This window comes from Octopus sinensis, linkage group LG11 (genome assembly GCF_006345805.1).
Source record: "Octopus sinensis linkage group LG11, ASM634580v1, whole genome shotgun sequence".
NCBI lineage: Eukaryota > Metazoa > Mollusca > Cephalopoda > Octopoda > Octopodidae > Octopus > Octopus sinensis.
In genome coordinates, this window is record NC_043007.1 from 65489212 (window position 1) to 65501535 (window position 12324).

A 12324-nucleotide genomic window follows, 5' to 3' on the forward strand; every position below is an offset into this window, starting at 1 on the left:
CAACGTAACACAGTACAACAAAAGAAAAATCGCACAACACGAGTACAACGCAGCAAAGCAAACTCAGTAACACAACACAACGCAACACGAGAACTTAACATAACTGAATGTAATATAAAATACAATATGTATATCATAAAAGAACACAACATCAGATAATAGAACACAACACATCATAGCACAACGTAAAGCAATACGAATAGCATGTGACATCAGAGTATAACATAACAATACAAGACAGCATAACAATGCAAGATAACATAACAATGAAAGACGGCATAGCACAACATGATAGTTGGTCTTTGTATTTGGTTTACAAAATCCTTAATGGGAACTCGTATAATAAAAAAGACATCTTTGTATCTCGGGAGGGTCATTACGTCAATACTAAACACATGCCTCAGTTCAGTTTAGCTTCTATATTATTATTCATCAGTTGTTAGCTTACTCAGCCAACTAACCTATTAATCAGTTGGTTAATCAATCAATCAGTTGTGTTTGACATATGTTGGTGGATGAATTCCATAGAGTTGTTTCTTCTCGTGATGTGAGGGCGTGTTTCTACGTTCACGTATTTAACACCCTAGTTCACATCAAGAATCTTGGGGGAAAATTAGAAAACGAAATATTCTAAGCTATAACCAAGGTACCATGACGCTGAGAAACATTGTGTTCTGCTGTCTCAAGATCGGAATAATCAGCCGACAGCTTCACTTCATATATAAAAAGAAAAATGCATCAAGTCTTGGTTGTATACCAAATCCATCAATTCGGTGGTAAGACGGTTCAAACTCACGAAATACCGAGTTGGAAAATTAAAACGCACAATATTGTTAAAATATCGAACAGAAAATTCAACGGAAATCAGTCAGTATCAAAAGAGAAAGAGGATTCTCTTATATGAATTTAGAAACACCCTAAGGGAAGAAGACTCATGGACGTCATCCGATATGAAACAACACAACACTGAAACAAATCGGTGGACCGCAGCTATAGTGGGGTACCGCCTTGAAGTCAAACGAATCAACTGCAGTATTTATTTTGTAAGCCTGGTCCTTATTCTATCGGTCTTTTATGTCGAACTGCTAAGTTACGGAGTGGGGGCATACAGATATCAGCAGCAGTTATCCTGTTGTCAAACGATGGCAGGACACAACACACACGCGCTCCCGAGCAATCCACTCTCAATACTATAGTAGAAGACATTTGCTCAAGGTGCTACGCGGTGGGACTGAACCCAGAACTATATGATTGGGAAGCAAGCTTCTTACCACACAGCCAAGCCGGCGCCTATCACAACATAACACAGCAGATTATAATATAATCCAATATAAGGAATGTAACACTGTTTGACACAACAGACCATGCCACGAAAAGAAAAGCACGTAAAATACCACCACACAAGATAATGTGATGAAACATCGCACAGCACAATACAATGTAGCATTCTCACAACGTAACACAATATAACAATAAAAAAAACATAATATGACGAAAGGTAACACAACAGAGTATGGCACAATATAACATAAAAGATCGCAGTGTTACACAATACATATAACTGGCACTAACTGGCACTCCGTCGGTTGCGACGGCGAGGATTCCAGTTGATCCGATCAACGGAATAGTCTGCTCGTGAAATTAACATTCATGTGGTTGAGCACTCCACAGACACATGTATTCTTAACTTAGTTCTCAGAGAGATTCAGTATGTTACAGAATGTGACGAGGCCAGCCCTGTGAAATTACAGGTACAACTCATTTTTGCGAGCTGAGTAGACTGAAGCAACGTGAACTAAAGTGTTTTGCCCAAGGACACAACGCGTCACCGGGAATCGAACGCACGACCTTACGAGCGTAAACTGAATACCCTAGCCACTAAGGCACGCTCCTTCACATTCTATATACTGTACAGTAAAGGACAGAGGTGCAAATCTTAACAACTTCAACAAGATAGCTTATTCCAACTAAAATGGTACGAAAGCTCAGCAATATAGGGAGCAAGGGAGGTCACTCCAGGACAAGATGGGTGAGAAACATAATAGGTCGTGTAGTGTTATGTCTTATCGCATGATTCGGCCGCAGGACATTTTCAAATTATGTCAGCAAACAAATTTATTCAGTGATATTCATGATAATAAGTCTACAGATTTCATGTGTTGAAGTTGATTGTAATTTTTTTTCTGCTCTTTGAAGCTCTTGTAAGAGTGGTGACTGGTAGAATTTATAGAATAAAATTGTTAAAGTGGATGGACATTGTAAGGCTTGAAAAAGAGGGAGCAGCTTGTAAGGATAAGGAAAGGTAGGGTGGAGGAGGAGGAGCATATATTGTAGGTGGTGGGAGAAGAGGGATCACATTGTAAGGGTGGGTAAAAAAGATGCTCATTGTAAGGGCAGGGATAAGAGGATGCAGATTGTAGGGGCGAGAAAAAGTGTGCATTTTGTAGGACTGGCCCAGCTCGCCGAATATCTTGGCACCTGTCCTGACACCGCATCATTACGCAACACAACATAACAGCAACGTTACAGAAACTACAGCGCAGCACACATAAAATAATATACGGCAAAATAACGTACAATATATCAGAATATAGCTCAAGACAACCTACGACAACAGAACAACATATATCGTATCACAACAGTACATAGCTGATCTTTCAGCGAAATAAATTGAATCTGCATAGCTAAACGCCTTTTTTACGTATTTACTGGGTTATCTACCCTACATTTTCAGGGTAGATAACTCAGTTAAATTGGATCACACAAGGAAACCAATAAAACAGTTTATGAGAAAAATATTTAAATGTACTTTTGCCTTAAATTTTATAGCAACGAAACTATTAATATCTAATGTTTATTAAATCTTACGGTGGCATACATCGATGACACAAAGTAAAATACAAAAAATACCAGCGCTTACTTTGGTTCGTGAATCTTCTTTTGTCATTCTTCTGTTTCGTAGTCTAAAATCACACATAGACTCGCTATCTCTCCCTTTCTTTCTCTATCACATACTCATACAAGCACACACGCACACACACACACCACACACACACACACGCACAAACACACACACATACACACACACCCGCGTGCTGGTAGATAAAAAGATTGGGTTGATGGACAATCTCGCATTGTGTATTTACCATTTTTTACATTATTTCATACTATGACTGTGTCAACATACGTGTGTGCGCGGTCACGTGTATACTTTTGTGTATGTATAATCTTGGCATATATATGATTACAAGAGCATCTAATTTTCAGTTTGTAAGGGAATTAAAATATTTACGAATTTAGTCAATTTACTTCCCTTGAATACTTTGTCTTTTAAGAGTAGTTTCCCTTTGTCACGGTTAATTTCTGTGCGAGTCAATGAAGTTACTTGATTGTTAGAAATAACCAAAATCACACTGATAGGTTTTAAAGCAGATACCAAAGGCTAGTAAAGTCCGGAATATACTATACCTGAAAATATATTATGGAACACCTTTGATCGTAAAGCGTGACCAAGGCATCACTGTCAGCAGTGATTTGCGTTGGACAAAGCATATCTCTAAAATTGTCAAGAAGGCCGAGGGTGTCTTGGCATCACTCAGCAAAACTTTTGTTAGCCGCTCTCCAGCCATCTATTTAAAGCTGTATACAGCTATGGTACGACCACACTTGGAATTCGCATCATCAGTTTGGAACCCCTATCTTGCTCAGAACATTGACCTCCTGGAATCTGTTCAGAGACGTGCAACCAAACGCATACCCTCCATCAGACACCTACCATACTCTGAGCGCCTTGTTTCCCTGGGCATGGATTCACTGAAGCTCCGGCGTCTGGCGATGGACTTGGTAAACACCCACAAAGTTATCAACCACCTCACCCACAAAGTTATCAACCACCTCACCAACAATAACACTGAACACCTCCATGTGTCCAACACACGTGGACATGCCTACAAAGTCAGAAAACAGCACAGCTCCCATGACTTTCGGAAACATTTTTTCACGCTCAGAGTTGCTGAAGCATGGAACAAACTGCCTGCGTCAGTTGTTGACTGCCATGACACTGCATCCTTTAAGGCCCTCATGCTTTCCAAAATCCGCCGAAACTACACCTGATTGTCCCCCTTCCATACTCATACACATATGTGTATGTCATGACTCACGCACTGTTCTTTTCCTGACGCTTGTACATTACCCTATGTACTATACATACACTTTAGATGAGTTGTAGTGCACCTGAGCACTGTACACAATGTTTTATTATTATTATTATTATTATTATTATTATTATGTTGCTCACCAACATCAATCTTAACGTAGTTGTAAGCCGAAGTAATATCAATCGAAAATTTCTAATAATAATGAACTTATTACATACAGTGCTCAGGCGCACTACAACCTGTTGGGAAAGTGAAAAGGCTGGGACAGAAAGTAGGAAGTAAAGAAAGAGCGTAATGATACGTAAATGGGCAAAGTAAACAATAAAAGAGCCAATAAAACGAAAAGGGTGCATGTGTATGCCAAGAGTATTGTTTGCGAGTTTCGAGGTGAATAGAATTTTTGAAGGACGCAGTGTTCTGAAGGCTAACCATTCGACAATTCTGAACACGAGGAAATATATAGGCCTGGCTGTGTGGTAAGAAGCTTGCTTCCCAATCACATTGTTCCAGGGTCTCTCCTACTGCGTAGCACCTTGGGCAAGTGTCTTCTGCTGTAGCTTTGGGCCGACCAGAGCCTCGCGAGTGGATTTGGTTGACGTGTGTGTGCGGGGGGGGGGGGGGGCGTGTGCGCATGTCTTTATGTCTGTGTTTGTCCCCCACTACCGCTTGACAACTGTTGTTGGTATGTTTACGTCCCAGTGATTTAGCGATTCATCAAAAAAGATCGATAGAATAAGTACCAGGCTTTCAAATGAGTACTGGGGTCGATTCACTAAATATTCTTCAAGGTGGTGCCCCAGCATGGCCACAGTCTAATGATTGAAACAAGTCGAAGATTAAAATATAAATAAATAACTCAGTTATTTCTCATAACTATTTCGGGTATTTTGCAGTATTGATTTCCAGTCAAATTGATCGAAGCCAATAAAAATCACAAAACTGAACAAGCGTCCAGACAAGATGGAAATAATGTCATTCAAAGAAGAGGTAATTCTGTGGTGTTTGCAAGGAGGCTATAAAATATGATAGAAGCATGATCAGAATTAATAAAAGTGTGGATGGCGATTACTATGTAGAGAAATATAACAAACTCCATCTTCTGACCTTCTGCTAAGAGTCTCCCCGTTTGAATTTATGGTCTGAATTTGAATCCAACAAAGATGAACTTCTTTTTTAATCATCTTTTTGGAGTTGATAAAATGAAATGCCAGAGAAAGACTGTGGTTCATTAATACCACCAACACCACCACCAACAACAACAACAACAGCTGCTGCTGCTATTACTACTACTACTACTACTACTAGAAAATGTGTGGCCTTGTAACAATGTTAGACATTTATTGTTCTAATTTCAGAGATCAGCTTTGCTTTTCATTGTTGTGGAGTTGGTAAAATGAAGTATCAAGGACTATGGTTGATGTATTTACTCCCCTACAAAGTATGTTATTCTGAGACAATGTGATAAAGATAAAACTACTTTTGCTTTTGACCAGACTGTCAGCTGTGCCTATACAGCTCTAGTTACACTGCATTTCTATTTTCATTTGATTTTGCCTTCTCTTCTATTGAAGCCTGAATTGTTTGACTGTGTCTTCTTCTTATCATTTCAGACATCCTCTAAGTTGTTTCTTTGGGTCTTTCAGATGCCACTCAACAACTGTGCAGATCCACCTGTTATCTATAAACCTTGCAACATGTCTCGCCCAATGAATCTTGTATTTTCTGTATTCTGCTGTTACATCATTCACTCCATTCTGTTTTTAAATACTCTCATTTCAGATATACCCACAATGATTTTTCTAGCATGGATCTTGTCCTGGCCCTTTGCGTCATACCTAGTCACTATTCCTTCTTTTTCACAGTAGCTTTCATCTAACTTGCATATAAGAATATAAGTAGGGCTGTATTATTAAAAGTGAATGATCCACAGGGTTTTGTTCAGCTGTGCTTTGAACACATGTTTTGATTGAAGGAAGCAAACATCTATTCTGCTTTTACTCTGAACAAGATTTCAGCATTCATGTCTCAGCTTGAATGCTGTCAAGAACTTGCTGCCTTGGGAGCACTTCTACCTAGATGAGCTTGTTTTTAGAGAAGAAATTTCAAGTGTAGTTGCAAGGTCTGGAATCAAAGGGCTTTAGAGTTAATTTAACAATGACCAAAGTTAGTAGGAAAACAGACAACATTACTGATCCCTTCCAGTAAATAGCCCTGCTTGATATGTAGAAAAGGTGTTGGTATAAACTCCATAGTTTATACAAGTTAGTGACACACACACACACAAAACAAAAATATGCATATAGAGAAAATCACAGCTTTAATTGTAGAATTCACCTTACAAAGGTGACAATTGTTTTTGCTGAATCAGTATATTAAAATATTGAAATTAATTTTTCTAAAAATGCATGTTAATACGTTTTCATGGTGATCCAGAAATTAGTTAAATTCAAAGTGAACTGTATGTGGTGTGTATGTGTGTATGTGTATATATATATATATATATATATATATATATATAAATGTATATATATTGGGTCATCCCATAAATAATGTGTTTTTTTTATACTTCTCATATTTTTCAAAATTAAGATACACTAAGTTCTTTTTTAATCTAAAATATACTCTTCCATCTCTCTGGTAGACTTACTAGGTCCCTCTTCCAAAATCACTTGTCTATGATGAAAAATACTCCTTCAGTACTGTTCTGACCTCATCTACAAAATTCATATTTTTTATGTCCAAATGATTTTGTAGACTTTGGAATAAATGATAATCAGATGGGGCAATGTCTAGAAAATATGGTGGGTGGGGCATCATTCCCCATTCAAACTGCTCTAGCCTTTGGAATGTCATCTCTACTGTATGTGGCTGAGCATTATACTGATGGAAGACCTTTCATCTTGAAACCAAAGATAGCTATTTTTTTTCAAGTGCTGACTTAAGCCACTCAAGCTGCTCGAAGTAGATTGCCTTTGTTATTACTTGGTTTGAGTTTAAAAGTTCAAAGTGGACTAAACTTTCATATCCCACCAAACATATAACAACTGATGTGGGTGAAGACCTTCTTTAGCCTGGGGTGCTGGTGTTTCTTCTTTCCCAAATCACTGCCTTCAGTGCTTGACATTTTTATAGAGAACCTCTTTCTCGACAACAGTCACTATTCAGTCCAAAAAAAGGTTCTTTCGTGAGATGTGACTGCAAAGAAGAGCATACATTCACATTCTGTGCGCGATTAGATATTGTAAGTTTGTGAGGAATCCATTGACACAATTTGCTACTTTTTTGATGGCATACAGGTGATGACGAATGATGAAATGACTAAATCCAAGCTTCACTGTAGTTCCTCAACAGTTACAATGGGATTTTGTTTGATCAGGGTTTGAAGGATGCCCTCGTTGAGCTCTACAGATCTTCCAGGACAAGGCCCGTCTACTAGGCTGTAGTTTCTGGCTCGGAATTTCTGGAGCCACTGTTGACACTGGCTTATGCTTATTGCCTGATCTCCATAAACTGCATTAATATTCCTTGCACTTTCTGTTGTGTTGTTGCCTTTATTGAACTCATAAAGCAAAATATGCCAAATATGCTTCTTTGTACTTCCATTATAACTTTGGAAAAATAACTGTTAAAATCGAACTGCATTCTTTAAAACTTGCATTAAGAATAATGACAAGGTAAAATTATTTCCTACTTTTATAGCAAGTTTACGCAGGTAGTTTACCCTGTTACTCTCTTACTTTTAGTTCATGCAATTGAAAAAGCTGCATTATTTATGGGACAACCCAATATTTATGTGTGAGTGTGTGTATGTTTGTGTTTCCTTTTCTTGACATTGCATGATTGTTGCAAATGAATTTCAATAATTTCCAATATTCCATGAAAACATGTCTCACTACCGAGAAATATTACCATTCTTAATTGTTGGCAACAGGAGGAGCTTTGTTATAAAGAGATAACATTGGTTTCATATTTTGACACAAAGCCCATAATCTTGGGGAAGCAGGTGAGTTGATTAGACCAACCCTCAGTGCTCAACTGGTCCTTATTGTATTCACCCTAAAAAGATGAAAGGCAGTGGGATTTGAACTCAGAACATAAGGATGGATGAAATGCTGCTTAGCATTTTGCCTGGCATGCTAACGATGCTGCTAGCTTGTTGCCTTATTTATCTTTTGCTTGTTTCAATCATTAGACTGTTAGAGTGTGATTATGCTGTGGCATGGAGTATTTTTTGTTGAATAAAGTGACCCCATTACTTATTTATCTTAAGCCAGGTATTTATTCTATTGATTCCTTTTGCCAAACCACTAAGCTGGAGAGATGGGAACACACCAACAGTGGTGTCAAGCAGTGGTCAACACACACAGATATATTAATATATATAAATAAATATAGGGATGGTATTATTAAAATACCATCACAAGTGGGAAGCGAATTATCAGCCGTACAGGCAAATTAATATAATATATACATACAATATTAGATATGTACATATATACACAGGTTGACCAGCATTTACTTGTTCTGACCCATTTGAGGTAAGACATTATTATTGTTCACTGATATTTTTTCCTATCTCGTCTGTAATGGATTTGTGACTATTCGGTAGTACAGAAGTATTTTTTCGACTTCCATCATTAGCAATATAGGTACTCATGTAGTACCCTTGTGTATATATATCAAAATCGGAATCGAAATTGAACCAATCCTATGACTGGCACCCGGCAGATGCCAGGACCTCTGGACTGGTGGTACGTAAAAAGCACTATCCGAATCGTGGCTGATGCCAGCGCCGCCTCGACTGGCTTCTGTGCCGGTGGCACGTAAAAAGCACCATCCGAATCGTGGCCGAAGCCAGTGCCGCCTCGACTGGCTTCCGTGCCAGTGGCACATAAAATGCACCAATCCGACCGTGGCCGATGCCAGCCTCGCCTGGCACCTGTGCAGGTGGCACGTAAAAAGCACCCACTACACTCACGGAGTGGTTGGCATTAGGAAGGGCATCCAGCTGTAGAAACATTGCCAGATAAGACTGGAGCCTGGTGCAGCCTTCTGGCTTCCCAGATCCCCAGTCGAACCGTCCAACCCATGCTAGCATGGAGAACGGACGTTAAACGATGACGATGATGATGATGACAACAGGCTTCTTTCAGTTTCCCTCAGCCAAATACACTCACAGGACATTTGCGCAAAATGCTATGCAGTGGAACTGAACCTGGAACCATGTGGTTGGGAAGCAAGCTTCTTACACACCCATGCCAAAAAAAAAAAGAAGAGAGATATTAGAAACAAAAGAGAGTATTAGGAAGAGATGATGATGATGAGGATGAGGATGTTGAGTTGGTAATAAAAACAGGATAATGCAGAGAGAGAGAGAGAGAGGGGGAGATACTGAAGAGGATAAAAAACAGTTTAACCGATTACTGATGGATTAGGAAAAATAGGAAAATAACAAAGAATAACAAACAGAAAAAGTAAAGAAAATAAGCACTGATACTATATTACGTATATGTATGTTTAATATAAAGAGAGGGAAATAAATACAAAGATATGTACATATCGATCTGTCTATGTATGTGTGTTCATATATATATATATATATATATATGAGAGCGAGTCAAAAGTAATGCAAATCTCATTTATATTATTCCCTAATTCACCTTTCTACACAGATAGAGAGAGAGAAAGAGAGGAAGAGAGAGAAGGGAAGAGAGAGAAAGAAACGACTTAGATTTTAATGTGCTTGCATGTCAAAGAGAGAGAGAGAGGAAAAGATATAAAGAGAGAGAGTAAAAGGGAGTGAGAGAGAGAGAGAGAGTAAATTAAGGGCAGAGAGAGTAAGATAAAACTAGAGGAAGACAGAGAAAAGAAAGCAAGTGAGAGCAGTGAGCGCTTACAAGAGAAATCGACCTCGCTGGACTCCAGTGCGCATGCTTGAAATTTAGCGGGAAATACCAAACAGTTTTATTTTTCGTATAGTTTATTAATGTCTTGATGTTTCGTTAATATTTACATTGTACAACACAGATGTGTACATAATTTTTGACACCTGATTGTAGCCCAGTGATGATGGACAGCGAAATGTCGCAGACGGTATGTATATAGTAATTATATTACATTTATCGATGTCCCGTATTCGTTCTTGTTTTTGTTGTTTAGCACCAATCCCGTGCCCTTTAAGCATACCTATACTCAAAGGGTCTCTAGCCATGATCATCCCGTCTTTTTTTATCGGTATCATGTATCTAATACTACATTATCTGTTGTAATTTTAGATGTCTTTCATTTATTTTTGGAAGATAGCAAGGAGCAAATTAGTAAAATCAAAACTGCTATTTCTAGCACGTCGAGTGACGTACAATCTGTTGAGTGTTAATCTTTTGGCGACGTATTAATGTTTTTCAATAACTTTCTCCCCATAAACACATTTGTTTATTGCAGAGATTTAAGCCAAAAACTCGGACTGTCCATATTTTAAACTAATATTTTTTAAAAATTTGTTTTAAATTTCGAAGCATTAAGAAAAAAAATTTTTTTCATAATCGTATGAATTCCCGTGTGTAGAACACTTATTCACACAAATTTTCTGAAAATTCCAAAAAATAAAAAAAGTTTTGAAGGGTTATATGCAGTGCATAAAGCAGATTCCGCCAATTTTTTTATACACTTGTGGTATGTGTGATTTTATCTGCTGTCCACACGAGTACTCTTATACAGGTATACCTTGCCACACGCATATGTGTGTATTCTGTAATTCTGGACAGAAACAATGGCACGCAAACAAACACATACACACATGTATGTATCTGTGTAAGCTTGTTTTAGTCAATGAATTGCGGCCATGCTAAGATACCGCCTGAAGGGTTGCTTACTGCAATGTGAATAAACTAACACCGGTTATCAGGTGGTGTGGGACAATTACACACGCAGATATATATATACATATATATATATATATATATATACAACTGGCTTCACACAGCCATATTCAGTCACAATTAGTCAACCTGTGAAGTGGTTGTCATTAAGAAGGGCATCCATTTGTAGAAGCCGTGCCAGATCAGACAATTGGAGCATGAAGCAGTCTTCGGATCAATCAAATGTTGTCAAACCATCAAACCTTTGCTAGTGTGGAAGATGGACGTTAAAAGATGATGAGTAAGTTTGCTTCCCAACCATGTCTGGGTTCAGTCCCACTGCATGGCACCTTGGGTGAGTGTCTACTACTATAGTCCTGGGCCAGCCAAAGCATTGTGAGTAGATTTGGTTGACGCTAACTGAAAGAAACCTGTTATATCTATATATATGTGTTTTCCCACATCCCCACTTGACAACCAGTGTTGGTGTGTTTATGTCCCCATAACTTAGCGGTCAGCAAGAGAGGCCAAGAGAATAAGTACTAGGCCTTACAAAAAATAAATACTGGAGTTGATTCATTTGACTAAAAATTTTCTCGAGGGGGTGCCCCAGCATAGATGAAGTCTAATGACTGATACAAGTTAAAAATTAAAAATACATACACAGTATTGTTCTGTGTTAGGAACATGTGTATAATTTAGTAAATTTGGCTAAAAGAATACACACACGCACACACATATTATATATATATATATATATGTTCTTTCATTATTTTACTTCTTTAAATCATCTGACCGGCCATACTGGAACATTGCCTTTAGTCAAACAAATCCACCCCAGGACTTTTTCTTTGTAAGTTTAGTACTTATTCTATCTATATCTTTTGCCGAACCACTAAGTTATGGGGATATAAACACCCCCAGCATAGGTTGTCAAGCGATGGTGAGGTGAATAAACACAGATGCACAAAGTTATACATATATATTTATATATATATATATATATATGATGGGCTTCTTTCAATTTCCATCTACCAAATCCACTCACAAGGCTTTGGTTGGCCCAAGTCTATAATAAAAGACTGAACCTGGAACCATGTGGTTGGGAAGCAAGCTTCTTACCACATGGCCACTCCTGTGCATATCTATCTATTTATCTATTCATCCATCCATCCACACACACACACACCAGAGTAGGCATATATATATATATATATATATAAGCACGAAGTGGGAAAATATGATACTCAAATACCGGATTCAGAGTAATATACATATATATATATATTATTGATTGTACATACTCAATG

General features: G+C 38.1%; 1 protein-coding gene across 1 annotated transcript in view; it reads left to right on the forward strand.

Moving 5' to 3' along the window:
• Nucleotides 1-10079: 10079 nt before the first annotated feature.
• The window catches only part of LOC115217680 (claspin-like), a 74787-nt gene continuing 72542 nt past the window's right edge, over nucleotides 10080-12324 (forward strand). Inside the window, exon 1 of the mRNA XM_029787431.2 lies at nucleotides 10080-10250. Coding sequence (XP_029643291.1) covers nucleotides 10224-10250 — 27 coding nt within the window. The 5' untranslated portion in view covers nucleotides 10080-10223. The remainder of the gene's footprint in view (nucleotides 10251-12324) is intronic.